The following is a 13,049-nucleotide window of genomic DNA, read 5'->3' as shown; positions in this document are numbered from 1 at the left end:
AAAAGCTCCGGTAGTTTAGTTACAGTCTTTTCAAGATAAAAGAGTTGGAATGGACTTTCGCTTCCAAACTGCTACACGACTCTTCCAAATTTCTTTCCACCTTATTTTTTTTTATGGCAACTACTAAAATAGGCATAGGAATGTTTGATGAATTGACTTTAAGGTTCATTGAGTCATCTTCCCGTGATAGATGACCCTCTACTTCTGAATCTGGTGTCCAACGGTCTCCATTTTTTTTTGATGGCTCTGCAGAATTGCAGAATCGGGGAATGACCTCTTGGCTACTTCTTGTTTGAAGATGACATTGCTTAACTCGAGTTTCCTGCCAGTACAAAAGAACCCGTGGAGACGGGGCGGGGTGACCTGAAAGATACAAATTGCCAGACTGGAAAATTCCTCCTTGCCTCCTGGCGTTTGTTAGCCCCAAATGAACCTTGTGGGGTTGTTGTTGTTTTTTTTCAGCCAAACTTTGGTTCGGAAATTAAAGAGTGTCACATTCCATTCAAAGTTACAATTGCTTTTTCTCGGAACGGGTCCCAATTCTGCCTTCTTTCCTGGGCTCTCTGTGGCCTGGTCCATCAAGGCTGTTCTGGTCCAGATGGGTCAGGACCCCGCCATCCGTCAACACCAGAAGAAGGGTGTGTCTTCTGTAGGAGGCCATGACTTTGCACAAGACGGAGAAGTGGGCTTGGCCTACATCTCTGTTTCTCAGCTTGGCTGCTTGAAGGTGGGTGGACCTCAACTCCAAGAATTCCCCGGCCCTTGTGAAGTTTTGGAGTTGGCGCACAGATCTTCAAGCTGCCAAGGCTGAAAAACACTGATCTAAGCATCCAGTGAAGGTCTTGGTCTCTTCTTCCTCCTTCTTCTCCTTCTCTTCCTCCTCCTCTTCCGCCTTCTTCTCCTCCTCTTTCCTCTTCCTCTCCTCCTCCTCTTCCTCCTCCTCTTTGTCCTCCTCCTCCTTCTTCTCCTTCTCTTCCTCCTCCTCTTCCTCCTCCTCTTTGTCCTTCTCCTCCTCCTCCTTCTTCTCCTTCTTCTCCTCCTCTTTCCTCTTCCTCTCCTCCTCCTCTTCCTCCTCCTCTTTGTCCTCCTCCTCCACTTCCTTCTCCTTCTTCTCCTCCTCTTTCCTCTTTCTCTCCTCCTCCTCCTCCTCCTCCTCCTCCTCCTCTTTGTCCTTCTCCTCCTTCTTCTCCTTCTCTTCCTCCTCCTCTTCCTCCTCCTCTTTGTCCTTCTCCTCCTCCTCCTTCTTCTCCTTCTCTTCCTCCTCCTCTTCCTCCTCCTCTTTGTCCTTCTCCTCCTCCTCCTCCTCCTTCTCCTCTTCTTTCCTCTTCCTCTCCTCCTCCTCCTCCTCTTCCTCCTCCTCTTTGTCCTCCTCCTCCACCTCCTTCTCCTTCTTCTCCTCCTCTTTCCTCTTCCTCTTCTCCTTCTCTTCCTCCTCCTCTTTGTCCTTCTCCTCCTTCTTCTCCTTCTCTTCCTCCTCCTCTTTCTCTTTCTCCTCCTCCTCCTTCTCCTTCTCTTCCTCCTCCTCTTCCTCCTTCTTCTCCTTCTTCTCCTCCTCTTTCCTCTTCCTCTTCTCCTTCTCTTCCTCCTCCTCTTTCTCCTCCTCCCCCTCCTCTTTCCCCTCCCCTCCTCCTCCTCCTTCTCTTCCTCCTCCTCTTTCTCTTTCTCTTCCTTCTCCTCCTCCTTCTCCTTCTCTTCCTCCTCCTCCTCCTCTCTTTCTCCTCCTCCTCCTCCTCCTCCTCTTTCCCCTTCCCCTCCTCCTTCTCCTTCTTCGTCATCATCTTTATCTTCATTAAACATGAAACTCAGTCCACTGCATATTTTAAAATCTATCCCAAATATTATTGACTGGCGCTGATGGTTGATACGGGTTGCTGCCAGTGTCCTAGGTATCAACCAAATATTTTCTTAAAATGCACAATGTTCAGAATAGCACCGTTTTTTTTTACAGTTCCACTGGTGTTATTGCGGGAAGCTGCAATTTCTTGGTGAATATTATTGTTGTAGTAGTTGTTGTTATTATTATTATTATTACAAAGCACCTGAGGGCAGGTCAAGAAGCAATGGGTGGAAACTGATCAAGGAGAGAAGCAACCTAGAACTAAGGAGACATTTCCTGACAGTGAGAACAAGTAATCAGTGGAACTGCTTGCCACCAGAAGTTGTGGATGCTCCAACACTGGGAGTTTTTAAGAAGAGATTGGATAACCGTTTGTCTGAAGTGGTGTAGGGTTTCCTGCCTAGGCAGGGGGTTGGACTAGAAGACCTCCAAGGTCCCTTCCAACTGTGTTATTCTATTCCTATTAACTTTTATTCATTAAACATGCAACTCAGTCAACTGAACAGTTAAAATTATGAGTTATTATTATTATTATTGTCTTTTCTTCTTCCCCCTCTTCTTCTCTTCTCCTCCTCCTCTTCCTCTCCCCTTTCCCCTCCCCTTCCTTTCCCTTCCCCTTTTCTTTCTCCAATTCTATCTTCCTTCCTTCTCCTCCTCCTTCTCCCAACCATCCATACTTCTCCTCTTTCTCCTTCTCCCCATCCATCCACTCTGCTAGCTGGGGGATCCTGGGAGTTGAAATCCACCTGTGCTGGTTGGGAATTCTGGGAATTGAAGTCCAGGCGTCTTTAAGAGCCCAACGGGGTTCTAGGGACTGCAGTGTGTGCGTCTGTCATTTCTGCTCTGAAAATAAGCAACCTCGCCATTCCTTGCGTTGGTTTCTGACTCCCAAGCTTCCTTAATATCCGCTGGAAAGAATATTTCAGGGGGAAAAAAATGAACCAAAAGGGCAAAATTCAAGGACACTTCACATCACTGCTGCTATCCTCCTCATCACGGCGTTTTTCTCCTCTCTGTTTGTTGTTGTGTGTATCGAGTATTCAAATCTGTGTGTGCAGCCTTATTTGAATGTTCAATTTGTTATTATAGCCAGTTGGTGCAATTTGTTAGTTTGCATAAGAGACGGGGTGTTTCAAAACAGTTGCATGTTTTCATAATACAGCGATTACACACACGCAGCGGTGTGGCAAACTCACCACCATACCGATCTGTTAATTTAACTTCTGGGATAGTATAACCAGGTTTTAGGCCGTTTTGAGACTGGTGGACTACCACTCCCAGAATTTAATACAAGCCTTGGGTCTAGCTAATACTATCCTTGGTTGCATAAACAGAAGTGCAGAATCACAATCAAGTGTAGTGTTAGTATCGCTTTACAAAGCCTTAGTAAGGGCACACCTGGAATCCGGCATCCAGTTTTGCTCACCACATTACCAAAAAAAAACCAAAAAAAAGAAGTTGACACTTTGGAAAAAAAATTGCAAAGAAGAGCAATGAAAACAATTAAAGGCTTGGAGACCAAAAAATATGAAGAACTTGGCCAATCTAAAGAAAAGAAGGACTGGGAATGACATGAGAACAGGATTGCAGTATTTGAAGGGCTGCCCCAAAGAAGATTTGGGGGTCAAATTATTCTCCAAAGCCCCTGAAGGCAGGACAAGAAGCAATGGATGGAAACTCACCAAGGAGAGAAGCAACCTGGAATTAAGGAGAAACTTACTAACAGTGAGAACAATTAATCAGTGGAACAGCTTGCCTCTACAAATTGTTGGAAGTCCATCCCTGGAGATTTTCAAGAAGAGATTGGAGTGGACAGCCATTTGTCTGAAGGTATAGAGCAGGGGTGTCCAACCTTGGCAACTTTAAGACTTGTGGACTTCAACTCCCAGAATTCCTGAGCTAACATGACTGAAGGAGGAATTCTGGGAGTTGAAGTCCACAAAAGTCTTAAAGTTGCCAAGGTTGGACACCTAATATAAGCAATGCTCTTCAAACTTGATAGCTTTAAGACTTGTGGACTTCAACTCCCAGAATTCCTGAGCTAACATGACTGAAGGAGGAATTCTGGGAGTTGAAGTCCACAAGTCTTAAAGCTATCAAGTTTGAAGACCCTGGAATAGACAGAGAAAGGATAGATAGATAGATAGATAGATAGATAGATAGATAGATAGATAGATAGATAGATAGATAGATAGATAGATCAGGGGTCTTCAAACTTGACAGCCTTAAGACTTGTGGACTTTAACTCCCAGAATTCCTCCTTCAGTCATATTAGGTCAGGAATTCTGGGAGTTAAAGTCCACAAGTCTTAAAGCTGTCAAGTTTGAAGACCCCTGGTATAGAGTCTCCTGCTTGAGGGGGGGGTTAGACTAGAAGACCTCTTAAGGTCCCTTCCAACTCTGTTATTCTGTATTCTGACAGGGGGTTGGACTAGTCCAAGGGTCACCAACCTTTTGGACTTCAGGGACCACCAAACTCATAATTTTAAATCCCAGGGACCCCTAATATGAATTTTGATTGACGGTGGCTTGTTGACGTTGGTGGCAGAGAGAGAGAGAGAGAGAGAGAGAAAGAGAGAGAGAGAGAGATCTGACCTCTCTCTCTCTCTCTCTCTCTCTCTTCACACACACACACACACACACACACACAAGCACAAACACACAAGAGGCCAGGGTTGGCATTCAAATTCCTTAACAACTGGTTCTTGGGTGTGGCCTAATTTGTGGGTGTGGCTTGGTGGTCATGTGACTGGCTGGGCATAGCTTGTGTGTAAATATTACAAATATTTATATAAATATTGAATTTTTTATTAAAAAAGAGCAACTTTTACCCAAAAGCAGGCCAAGCAGGCAAGCAGATTGAGTTGCTCACAGAATCACAGATTCACTTAGAGATCTATCTATCTGCCATCGGCTAGCTGAGTCTGCAACTGAATAGCAGAAGCTTCAGTCCTAAGAAAGGTTTGGCTCTGCTTAAAAGCAGAACAAAAGATCTAAAAATGAACTAAAAAGCAAGAAATCCAACCATTTCCTGCTTTCTAGCTTATCTAAATCTCCCAGCACAGCAGAACAGCTGATGGTCGGAAAAAGGAAAAATAGCAATTTAGCAGGCAAGTTTGCCAGGTAAGGAGTGAGTGGGTGGGGAGCGTTACTGGGGGCCATGTGGGCGGTGCAGCCTTGTGTTCCTGCCCAGCCTGGATTAATTGCTTTGGGGGGCGGACATTTCTCTACGGACCACCAAAATTTTCTCACGGCCCACCAGTGGAATCATGGCACTGTGGCCCACTGATTGGCGACCACTGGGCTAGATGACCTCCAAGGTCCCTTCCAAGCTCTATTCTGAATTGGTCACCAAATTCCCCAGCCAGCCGTGAACTCCACAAGTCTTAAATTTAGACGACTGGATTCGGAATTTAGTTGGAAGGGACCTTGGAGGTCTTCTAGTCCAGCCCCTTGCTCAAGCAGGAGACCCGGCTGGACTAGGCCCTTTCGGACAAGTGAACTCTCCTGTCTCTTCTTCAAAAACCTCCAGGGATGAAGCACCCACAACTTCTGGTGGCCAGCAGTTCCACTGGTTAATTGTCCTCACAGTTGGAAAGTTTCTCCTTAATTCCAGGTTGCTTCTCTCTCCATGATGAGTTTCCATCCGTTGTTTCTTATCCTGCCTTGTGGGGGGGCTTTGGAGAACAGAACATTTTTGGAAGGGACCTGGGAGGTCTTCTAGTCTCTCCTCCCCCCCCCAGGAAAGCATCCCCCCCTCCCGTTTTGCACGCGCGATCCTTAGGATGCAACTCCCGGCGCGCAACTCCCCAGCTGTGCGCACAGCCAGCCGGCCGGCCAGAAGGCGCCCGTGGCCGCGGCTTCCTGGAAGGAGGCGCGGCCGTCGTTGGGTCTGGTTTCCGTGGCGGTTCCCGGCGCTGCCCTCGCAGTCGAGCCTCGCTGGCCGTCGGGGAGGATCGCGCCGAGGCTGCCGGGGATGCGCCAGGTTGGGCGGCGGCTCCACTGACCGCGGGGAGATCGGAGCGCTTGGGAAGCGCCGTCGGGGCAGCTCGTGGGGGAGAGTCGGCAGGTGAGCGGCCGCGGCGGGAAGGAAAAAGGGAAGGGGAAGGAGGAGAGAAGGAAGGAGGGGAGGGAAGGGAAGAAAGAGAGAGGGAGGAGAGGAGGGAGAAGGAAAGGAGGGAGGGAGGGAGGGAAAGAAAGGAGAGGAGAAGGGAGGGGAGAAGGAAGGAGAGAAGTTGAGGAGGGAGGGAGGGAAGGAAGGAAAGAAGGAAAGGAAGGAGGGAGATGAGAGAAGAAGGGAGGAAAGAGAGAAGGAAAGAAGGTTAGAAGGAGGAAGGGAAAGGAAAAAGAAGGAAGGAGGGGAGGGGAGGGAAGAAAGAGAGTGGAAGGAGAGAAGGAAGGAGGAAAGAAAGGAGAGGAGGAAAGAGGAGAAAAGGAAAGAAGGAAAGGAAGGAGGGAAATGAGAGAAGAAGGGAGGAAAGAGAAGGAAAGAGGGTTATAAGGAGGAAGGGAAAAGAAAAAGAGAGGAAGGAGAGAAGGGAGGAGGAAAGGAGGGAGGGAGGAAAGAAAGGAGAGAAGAGGGAGGAAAGAAGGTGAGAAGAAGGGAGGAAGGGAAGGAAAGAAGGAGAGGAAGGAGGTAAAGGAGAGAAGAAGGCAGGAAGAGAGAAGGAAGAAGGTTAGAAGGAGGGGAGAAAGAAGAGACAGGAAGGAGAGAGGGAGGAGGAAAGGAAGGAGAGAAGAAGGGAGGAAAGAAGGAAGGAAAGAAGGGAACAAGGTGAGAAGGAGGGAGGGAGGGAGGGAAAGAAGGAAAGGAAGGAGGGTAATGAGAGAAGAAGGGAGGAAAGAAGGTTAGAAGGAGGGAGGGAAAGGAAAAAGAAGGAAGGAGGGAAGGGAAGAAAGAGAGTGAAATAAGAGAAGGAAGGAGAGAAGGAAAGAAAGCGAGAAGGAAGGAGGGAAAGGAGAGAAGAAGAGAGGAAAGAAAGAAGCTGACTTAACAGCTGTCTCACTTAGCAAGAGAAATTTTGGGCTCAATGGTGGTCATAAGTGGAGGACTACCTATGTTATATAAAACCATTTTTTTTCCTCCCTCCACGGATAGAACCAGAAAGCAATCCTTTTGTGATAATATTTCTTTGTTTTCAGTGGTTGTTGAACTTGCTTTCAGTGTTGTCATCTTGTTTAAGATGAGCGGACTTCAACTCCCAGCCTGGCTGGCTGGGGAATTCTGGGAGTTGAAGTCCACCAGGCTTAAAGTGGCTAAGGTTGGAGAGAGAGAGAGAGAGAGAGAGACCCCTGTTCTCTTTAGAACACTTGGCGATTTTTCACAACAGCAACAACAAAACCTTTGCTAAAATGAATCTCACCGGCCCAGGGTGACACCCAAGAGAAGAAGGTTTGCTTCAGAAAAAGGAAGTTTACCAAAACAAAGAATTTTAAAAAAAGGAACATGAAGATTGGGAGGGCTGTGTGTGTGTGTGTGTGTGCACGCGCAAAGAGATGCAACTCAGAAAGAAAAGTGACTTTTCAAGAAATGGCCGCAAGTAAACTGGACGGAGAAGTGGTCAGACCACAGGTGATAAGCAGATTAAAGAGGAAGGGAAAGGATAGGGTGATAGTAGTGTTGAAATATTTGAGGGGCTGCCACAGAGAGGAGGGGGTCGAATTATTCTCCAAAGCACCTGAAGGCAGGACAAGAAGCAACGGAGGGAAACTCATCGAGGAGAGAAGCAAGCTGGAATTAAGGAGAAATTTCATGACAGAGGGGACAATTAACCAGTGGGACTGCTTGCCACCAGAAGTTGTGGGTCCTTCATCAGAGGAGGTTTTTAAGAAGACACTGGACAGCAATTCGTCTATTGGTTGATTGTCCTCACTGTCAGAAAGTTTCTCCTTATTTCCAGGTTGAATCTCTCCTTGAGTCAGTTTCCATCCATTATTCCTTGTCTGGACTTCAAAGGTGCTTTGGAGAATAGCTTGACCCCCTCCTCCTCCTCCCTGTGGCAGCCCCTCAAATATTGGGAGATGCTCTCCTGTCTCCCCTGGTCCTTCTCTTCTTCCCTAGACTAGCCATGCTTGGTTCCTGCAACTGTTCATCGTATGTTTTAGCCTCCAGTCCCCTCATCATCCTGGTTGCTCTTCTCTGCACTTTTTTATAGAGTCTCAGCATCTTTTTTATAGCGTGGTGACCAAAACTGGATGCAGGACTCTAGGTGTGGCCTTACTAAGGCTTTACAGAGTGGTATTAGTACCTCCCTTGATCTCGATTGTATCCCTCTCTTAATGCAATTTAGGATTGCATTGGCTTTTTTGGCTGCTGCTGCACAACATTGGCTCCTATTTCGCTAAGACTCCACGGTCCCTCTCACAGTTACTGCTCGATAATGGTTACAGATAATCAGAGTTGGAAGGGACCTTGTAGGTCATCTAGTCCAACCCCCCCCCAAGCAAGAGACCCTACACCATTTCTGACAAACGGCAGTCCAATCTTTTCTTGACAGCCTGCTTAAGCCTGGTTTCCCCCAGCCTATATGCATTCTGTTGTGTTATGTCCTGCTTTACGACCGTCACCATTGTCACTGCCCGTCTCAGAGTCCCTGGCATCGGAACATCCCCAAACTCCCCCACTTCTTTAATCAGCCCAACACAGACTTCCTGCCTGCTTGTCAGCCAATAACTCTGCTCGGTGAATTTTACTTGCACGCTTTCTTTCCGGCTTCTGACCGGGAGATCGGATCTCGCTTCTCGAACTCGCTGCGGCTTTGGGGTTGGCTAGTCCCAGCTGGGTGTTTGACACTTCATTGAAACCCAGTGCAGGGAAGACCTTGAGGGGAAGGGCAGACACTCTGCCCTCTTCCTCTTCTGAGTTTGGGGAAGGTGTAAACTCAGCCAGTTGCTTCCCATGCTAGCTTTCCCAGAAGTCTTTAAAGCTGCGGGGGTCCCCCGGCAGCCTTTGTTTCGGGGGGGTGGATGGAGGGGGCTTGCAGAATTCGGCTGGGCACCCAGTTGGCTTTCCTGCCTAAGACGGGACTAGAACTCTCTGCCCCCAGCTGTTCTTTTGTGCCGTAGGTGGGACTAGAGGAGAGATGTAGGCTGTTGGTGCTCTCGGCTGTTAGTTGTTTTGTTGCAGACATTTGATGACCCAACTAGCAGATATCATCAGTACTAGAAGGGAGAGGAGGAGGAGGAGGAGGAGGAAGAGGCCAAGTATGGGGTCCTTGGTGCTCTCTGAGGTTGGTAGCTTCCTTGCAGATGTTTCATGACCTATCTAGATAACATCATCAGTGCTAGAAGGGAGTGGGGTTAAGGAATATAGTGAGTCACCAGGCAGCTCACACCGATAAGTTTGAGCTTGTTGCGTTGAGTACCAAACAAGCAATGAGTATCAGGATGAAATGTTGGCATCAAAATGCGTTGCGTGTCAAATGCGATTTCAAAGCAGTTTGAGTACCCAGGTAGCACTGTAAAAATAAATAAATCGATACTTCATATTTCTCAATCAATAAATAAGTCAAGTTGGTGACACCTAACTGGAGAAAAACCAACAAGAACCGCATCTCTGGGTAGCGGATATCCTGGAGTGATTGTCCAAGCAGGACTTGAGGGTACCAAGTTGGGGAAGGCGGCATTTAAACTCAGTTTGGTCTAGGGGTTAAGGCCTCGAGATAGAAACTAGGAGATGGTGAGTTCTAGTCCTGCCTTGGGCATTAAAGCCGGCTGGCTGACTTTGGACCAATCACTTAGGAGATGATGAGATTCTAGGTGCATCTTACCCAGGGGTGAGATTCAATTTTTTTAACAACCGGTTCTGTGGGCGTGGCTTAGGTGGTGGGCATGGCTTGGTGGTCATGTGACTGGGTGGACATGGATTGGTGGTCATGTGACTGGCTGGGTGTGGCCAACTCAACATCACTCACATCGAGGCACGCATCTCCTCGCCTGGCCTCTTCTTGACTGGGGGGATGCTGCAACAGTCGTAAGTGTGAAAAAGGGTCATAAGTCACTTTTTTTCAGTGCCATTGTAACTTTGAATGGTCACGCCACACAAACAAAGAACCAGCAAAGGAGTGGGGAAAAAACTCCAGAGAAGTTCCAGAGACAGGAAGTTTAGTCCTGCCAAGAACGTAATAAGGGTTAACGGAGAGGCAGTTTCTGTAAGCAACCCCAGAATGTTTCCTTCCTACCTTCCTTACAGGATTAACCCAGTAATTTCTTCTAACAACCGGTTCTCCCAACTGCTTAGAACGTTAACAACCGGTTCTAGCGAATGAATAGGTGCAAACTGGTAGAATCCCACCCCTGATCTTACCCATGAAAGCCGACTGGGTGACTTTGGACCAATCATCAGGAGATGGGGAGTTCTAGTTCTGCCTTAGCCATGAAAGCTGGCTGGGTGACTTTGGGCCGATCACCAGGCAATAATGAGTTCTAGTACTGCCTTGGGCAAAAAAGCTGGTTGGGTACTTTGGGCCAATCACCATGAGACAGAGAGTTCTAGTCCCGCCTTAGGTACAAAAGCCAGCTAGGTGACTTTGGGCCAATCACCAGGAGACAGTAAGTTGTACTCCCACTTTAGCCATGAAAGTCAGCTGGGCAACTTTTGGCCAATCACTCTTTCTTTCAACCCAGCCCACCTCATAGGTTTGTTGTTGTGTGGAAAGAGAAAGATGTGATTGACAAATTCACTGCCTTGAGTTATTTGCAAAAATAATAACAGCAAATAAACTTTTATTTGCAAAAATAATAACAGTAAATAAACTATTTTGCAAAAATAATAACAGTAAATAAACTTTTATTTGCAAAAATGAGAATAAACTTTTATTTGTAAAAATAACAGTAAATAAACTTTTATTTGCAAAAATAATAACAGTAAATAAACTTATTTGCAAAAATAATAACAGCAAATAAACTTTTATTTGCAAAAATAACAGGAAATAAGATTTTATTTGCAAAAATAATAACAGCAAATAAACTTTTATTTGCAAAAATAATAACAGTAAATAAACTTATTTGCAAAAATAATAACAGCAAATAAACTTTTATTTGCAAAAATAACAGGAAATAAGATTTTATTTGCAAAATTAATAACAGCAAATAAACTTTTATTTGCAAAAATAATAACAGCAAATAAACTTTTATTTGCAAAAATAATAATAGTAAATAAACTTTAGCGTTGTTGAACCTGGGGCTTGGGGAGATGCCTTTTGCTGCTATTTCGGGGTGCCGATGAAACCCGGATTCCTGGCAGCCACTTGCTCCACAGCCTTCCTCTTCTTCCCCTTCAGCACTTCCCGCTCTGCTGAGGTCAGTTTTAATCCCTGGTGACGGGTTCCAATCCCACCCACACCCCCTCTGGCTTCTGCAAGTGTCTGCCTCAAAGGCGCTTGGTTTAATTCCTGTCTGAGTCACAAAAATCTTTTCTATATATAAAAGCGAAAGTCCCCTCATGCATCATCACGAAATCTCCAGAACCGCAAAGCCTACAAAATTGAAATTTGGCTCTCTTGGCTTCTAGGTGCTCACTAAGAAAGGATTTTTTGAAAGGACCATCAGAGCATTAGAATTTCCTGTAATATTATTATTATTATTATTATTATTATTATTATTAACACGCTCTGATGCTAAGGAGTTCTATTCCCCCTCCCCACCTAAGTAAAAATCTCTTCCAAAGGCAAAACACAAGCAGAGGAGTTTCAGTTTCACAGCAGCAACCAGCTTTAGTACAGAACAGTTGAGCTAAGCCACACCCAGGCTCCTTGCTGTCTCCTTGCTCACACGTCAAATACCCTTTCAGTTTCCAAACAGCCTTCAACTCTCTGACACACTGACAGGACGCTAGCCAGATGAATACCGATGGATGCTGGTAGGCAGAGGCAGAATTTTCCCCTCTATTTTTCTTCTCAAAAATTAAGCCCGATTACATAGTTCCGTAGTGAAGCGCGCGTGTCCAGCTAGTAATCTATATATTTTTTTTAAATGTGTTTCTGCTTTTTGGTGCATCTGTGTGAATTTCTTGAGGGTTCCCATTACGAAGGAAGGAAGCAGCCTTTCCTCACCGTGTCCCCTCCCACGATGTGGCTAGGACCGACCGTGACACGGCACGGTTGGGATTCCCCACCCCTCATTCCCTCCCACCAAGGAAAGTTGCAGCGATGCACAAATTGTGAGCCACTTCCTAATTCCCATTCATTGCTGGCAAACTTCTGCTTGTTTGGAGACGCAGCTGTGTGTTCGCACACAGTAATGCTAAACCTGGGTTTGGGGCTACGCCGTGGCTTGTGAGTGTGGCAGGTAAGTGTGGACCGAGTCCACGGAGTTTGTTTTGAGTGTGGCTGGGTGTGGGTGTGTCTTGTGTGAAGCTAGAAAATGGATTGTTGGCACCTTCTCCCATCCTTCCTGCCTCCTCTCCTTCCCTCCTTCCTTCCCCAACTTTTAACTATCATTGTTTGAGCAGGGGGCTGGACTAGAAGACCTCCAAGGTCCCTTCCAGCTCTATTCTATTCTAATTTCTTCTTTTTTAAAAAAATAAAAAAAGGTTTTTATTTTTTTAATTATTTAAATACATCTTTGAGAGAACAGTGTAGTTCCAGGCGTTTTACATTTTAAATCAGTCATATCCATAGTCACAAATACAACTTTCTGACATCGCATCATTATCTATTACCAAATTTTCTTCTTTATATTCTCATAAATTACTTTATATCAGTCTCTTTATTTTTAGTCAATCTCTCTCTTCCTCGATCATATATTCTTACGTTCAACGTGTTTACGGTTTAATCCCTTCGTGTCAGTTCATTGATCGTTCAAAATTTCATCTTAATTTATATTATCCCCTATTATATCCACTTTCCAATATTACATTTGCCACTGTTACGTATGTTTTTATTTTCTATGTTTTATTTTCTCTTCCCTCAAGCTTCTCCTTTTTATACAAGTCTATTTTCCATCTTATTTTCTTTTAGCCAATAATATCAGACTTATAACAATATAACTATTCTAAATTGTAAATTCTATTTTTCGGTGTCATTTCCATGCTTCTTCTTTTCAGAACTATTTACCGTGGGTGATTTTTTAAAAAAAGCTTTTAGTGCTGTGAGTTCCACCCAGAGTTGCTTCGAATCGAGGCGGGTGGCAAATAAAAATTAATCAATAAATTTAATCAATTAAATTATTGTATTATTTTTTAAATTATTCACGAGCCTGGGGCGCTGAATTGG

The 13,049-nt window shown here is 45.5% G+C and overlaps 1 protein-coding gene across 1 annotated transcript in view; it reads left to right on the top strand.

Moving 5' to 3' along the window:
* The first annotated feature begins 598 nt into the window (after positions 1-598).
* The window catches only part of HCK (HCK proto-oncogene, Src family tyrosine kinase), a 45,583-nt gene continuing 33,132 nt past the window's right edge, over positions 599-13,049 (top strand). Inside the window, exons 1-2 of the mRNA XM_087928750.1 lie at positions 599-727; positions 5,766-5,905. Coding sequence (XP_087784876.1) covers positions 599-727; positions 5,766-5,905 — 269 coding nt within the window. The remainder of the gene's footprint in view (positions 728-5,765; positions 5,906-13,049) is intronic.

This window comes from Pseudonaja textilis, chromosome 3 (assembly GCF_049901715.1).
Source record: "Pseudonaja textilis isolate UNSWEBS1 chromosome 3, rPseTex1.2, whole genome shotgun sequence".
Taxonomy (NCBI): domain Eukaryota; kingdom Metazoa; phylum Chordata; class Lepidosauria; order Squamata; family Elapidae; genus Pseudonaja; species Pseudonaja textilis.
This window is presented reverse-complemented; position numbering and strand designations above follow the sequence as displayed.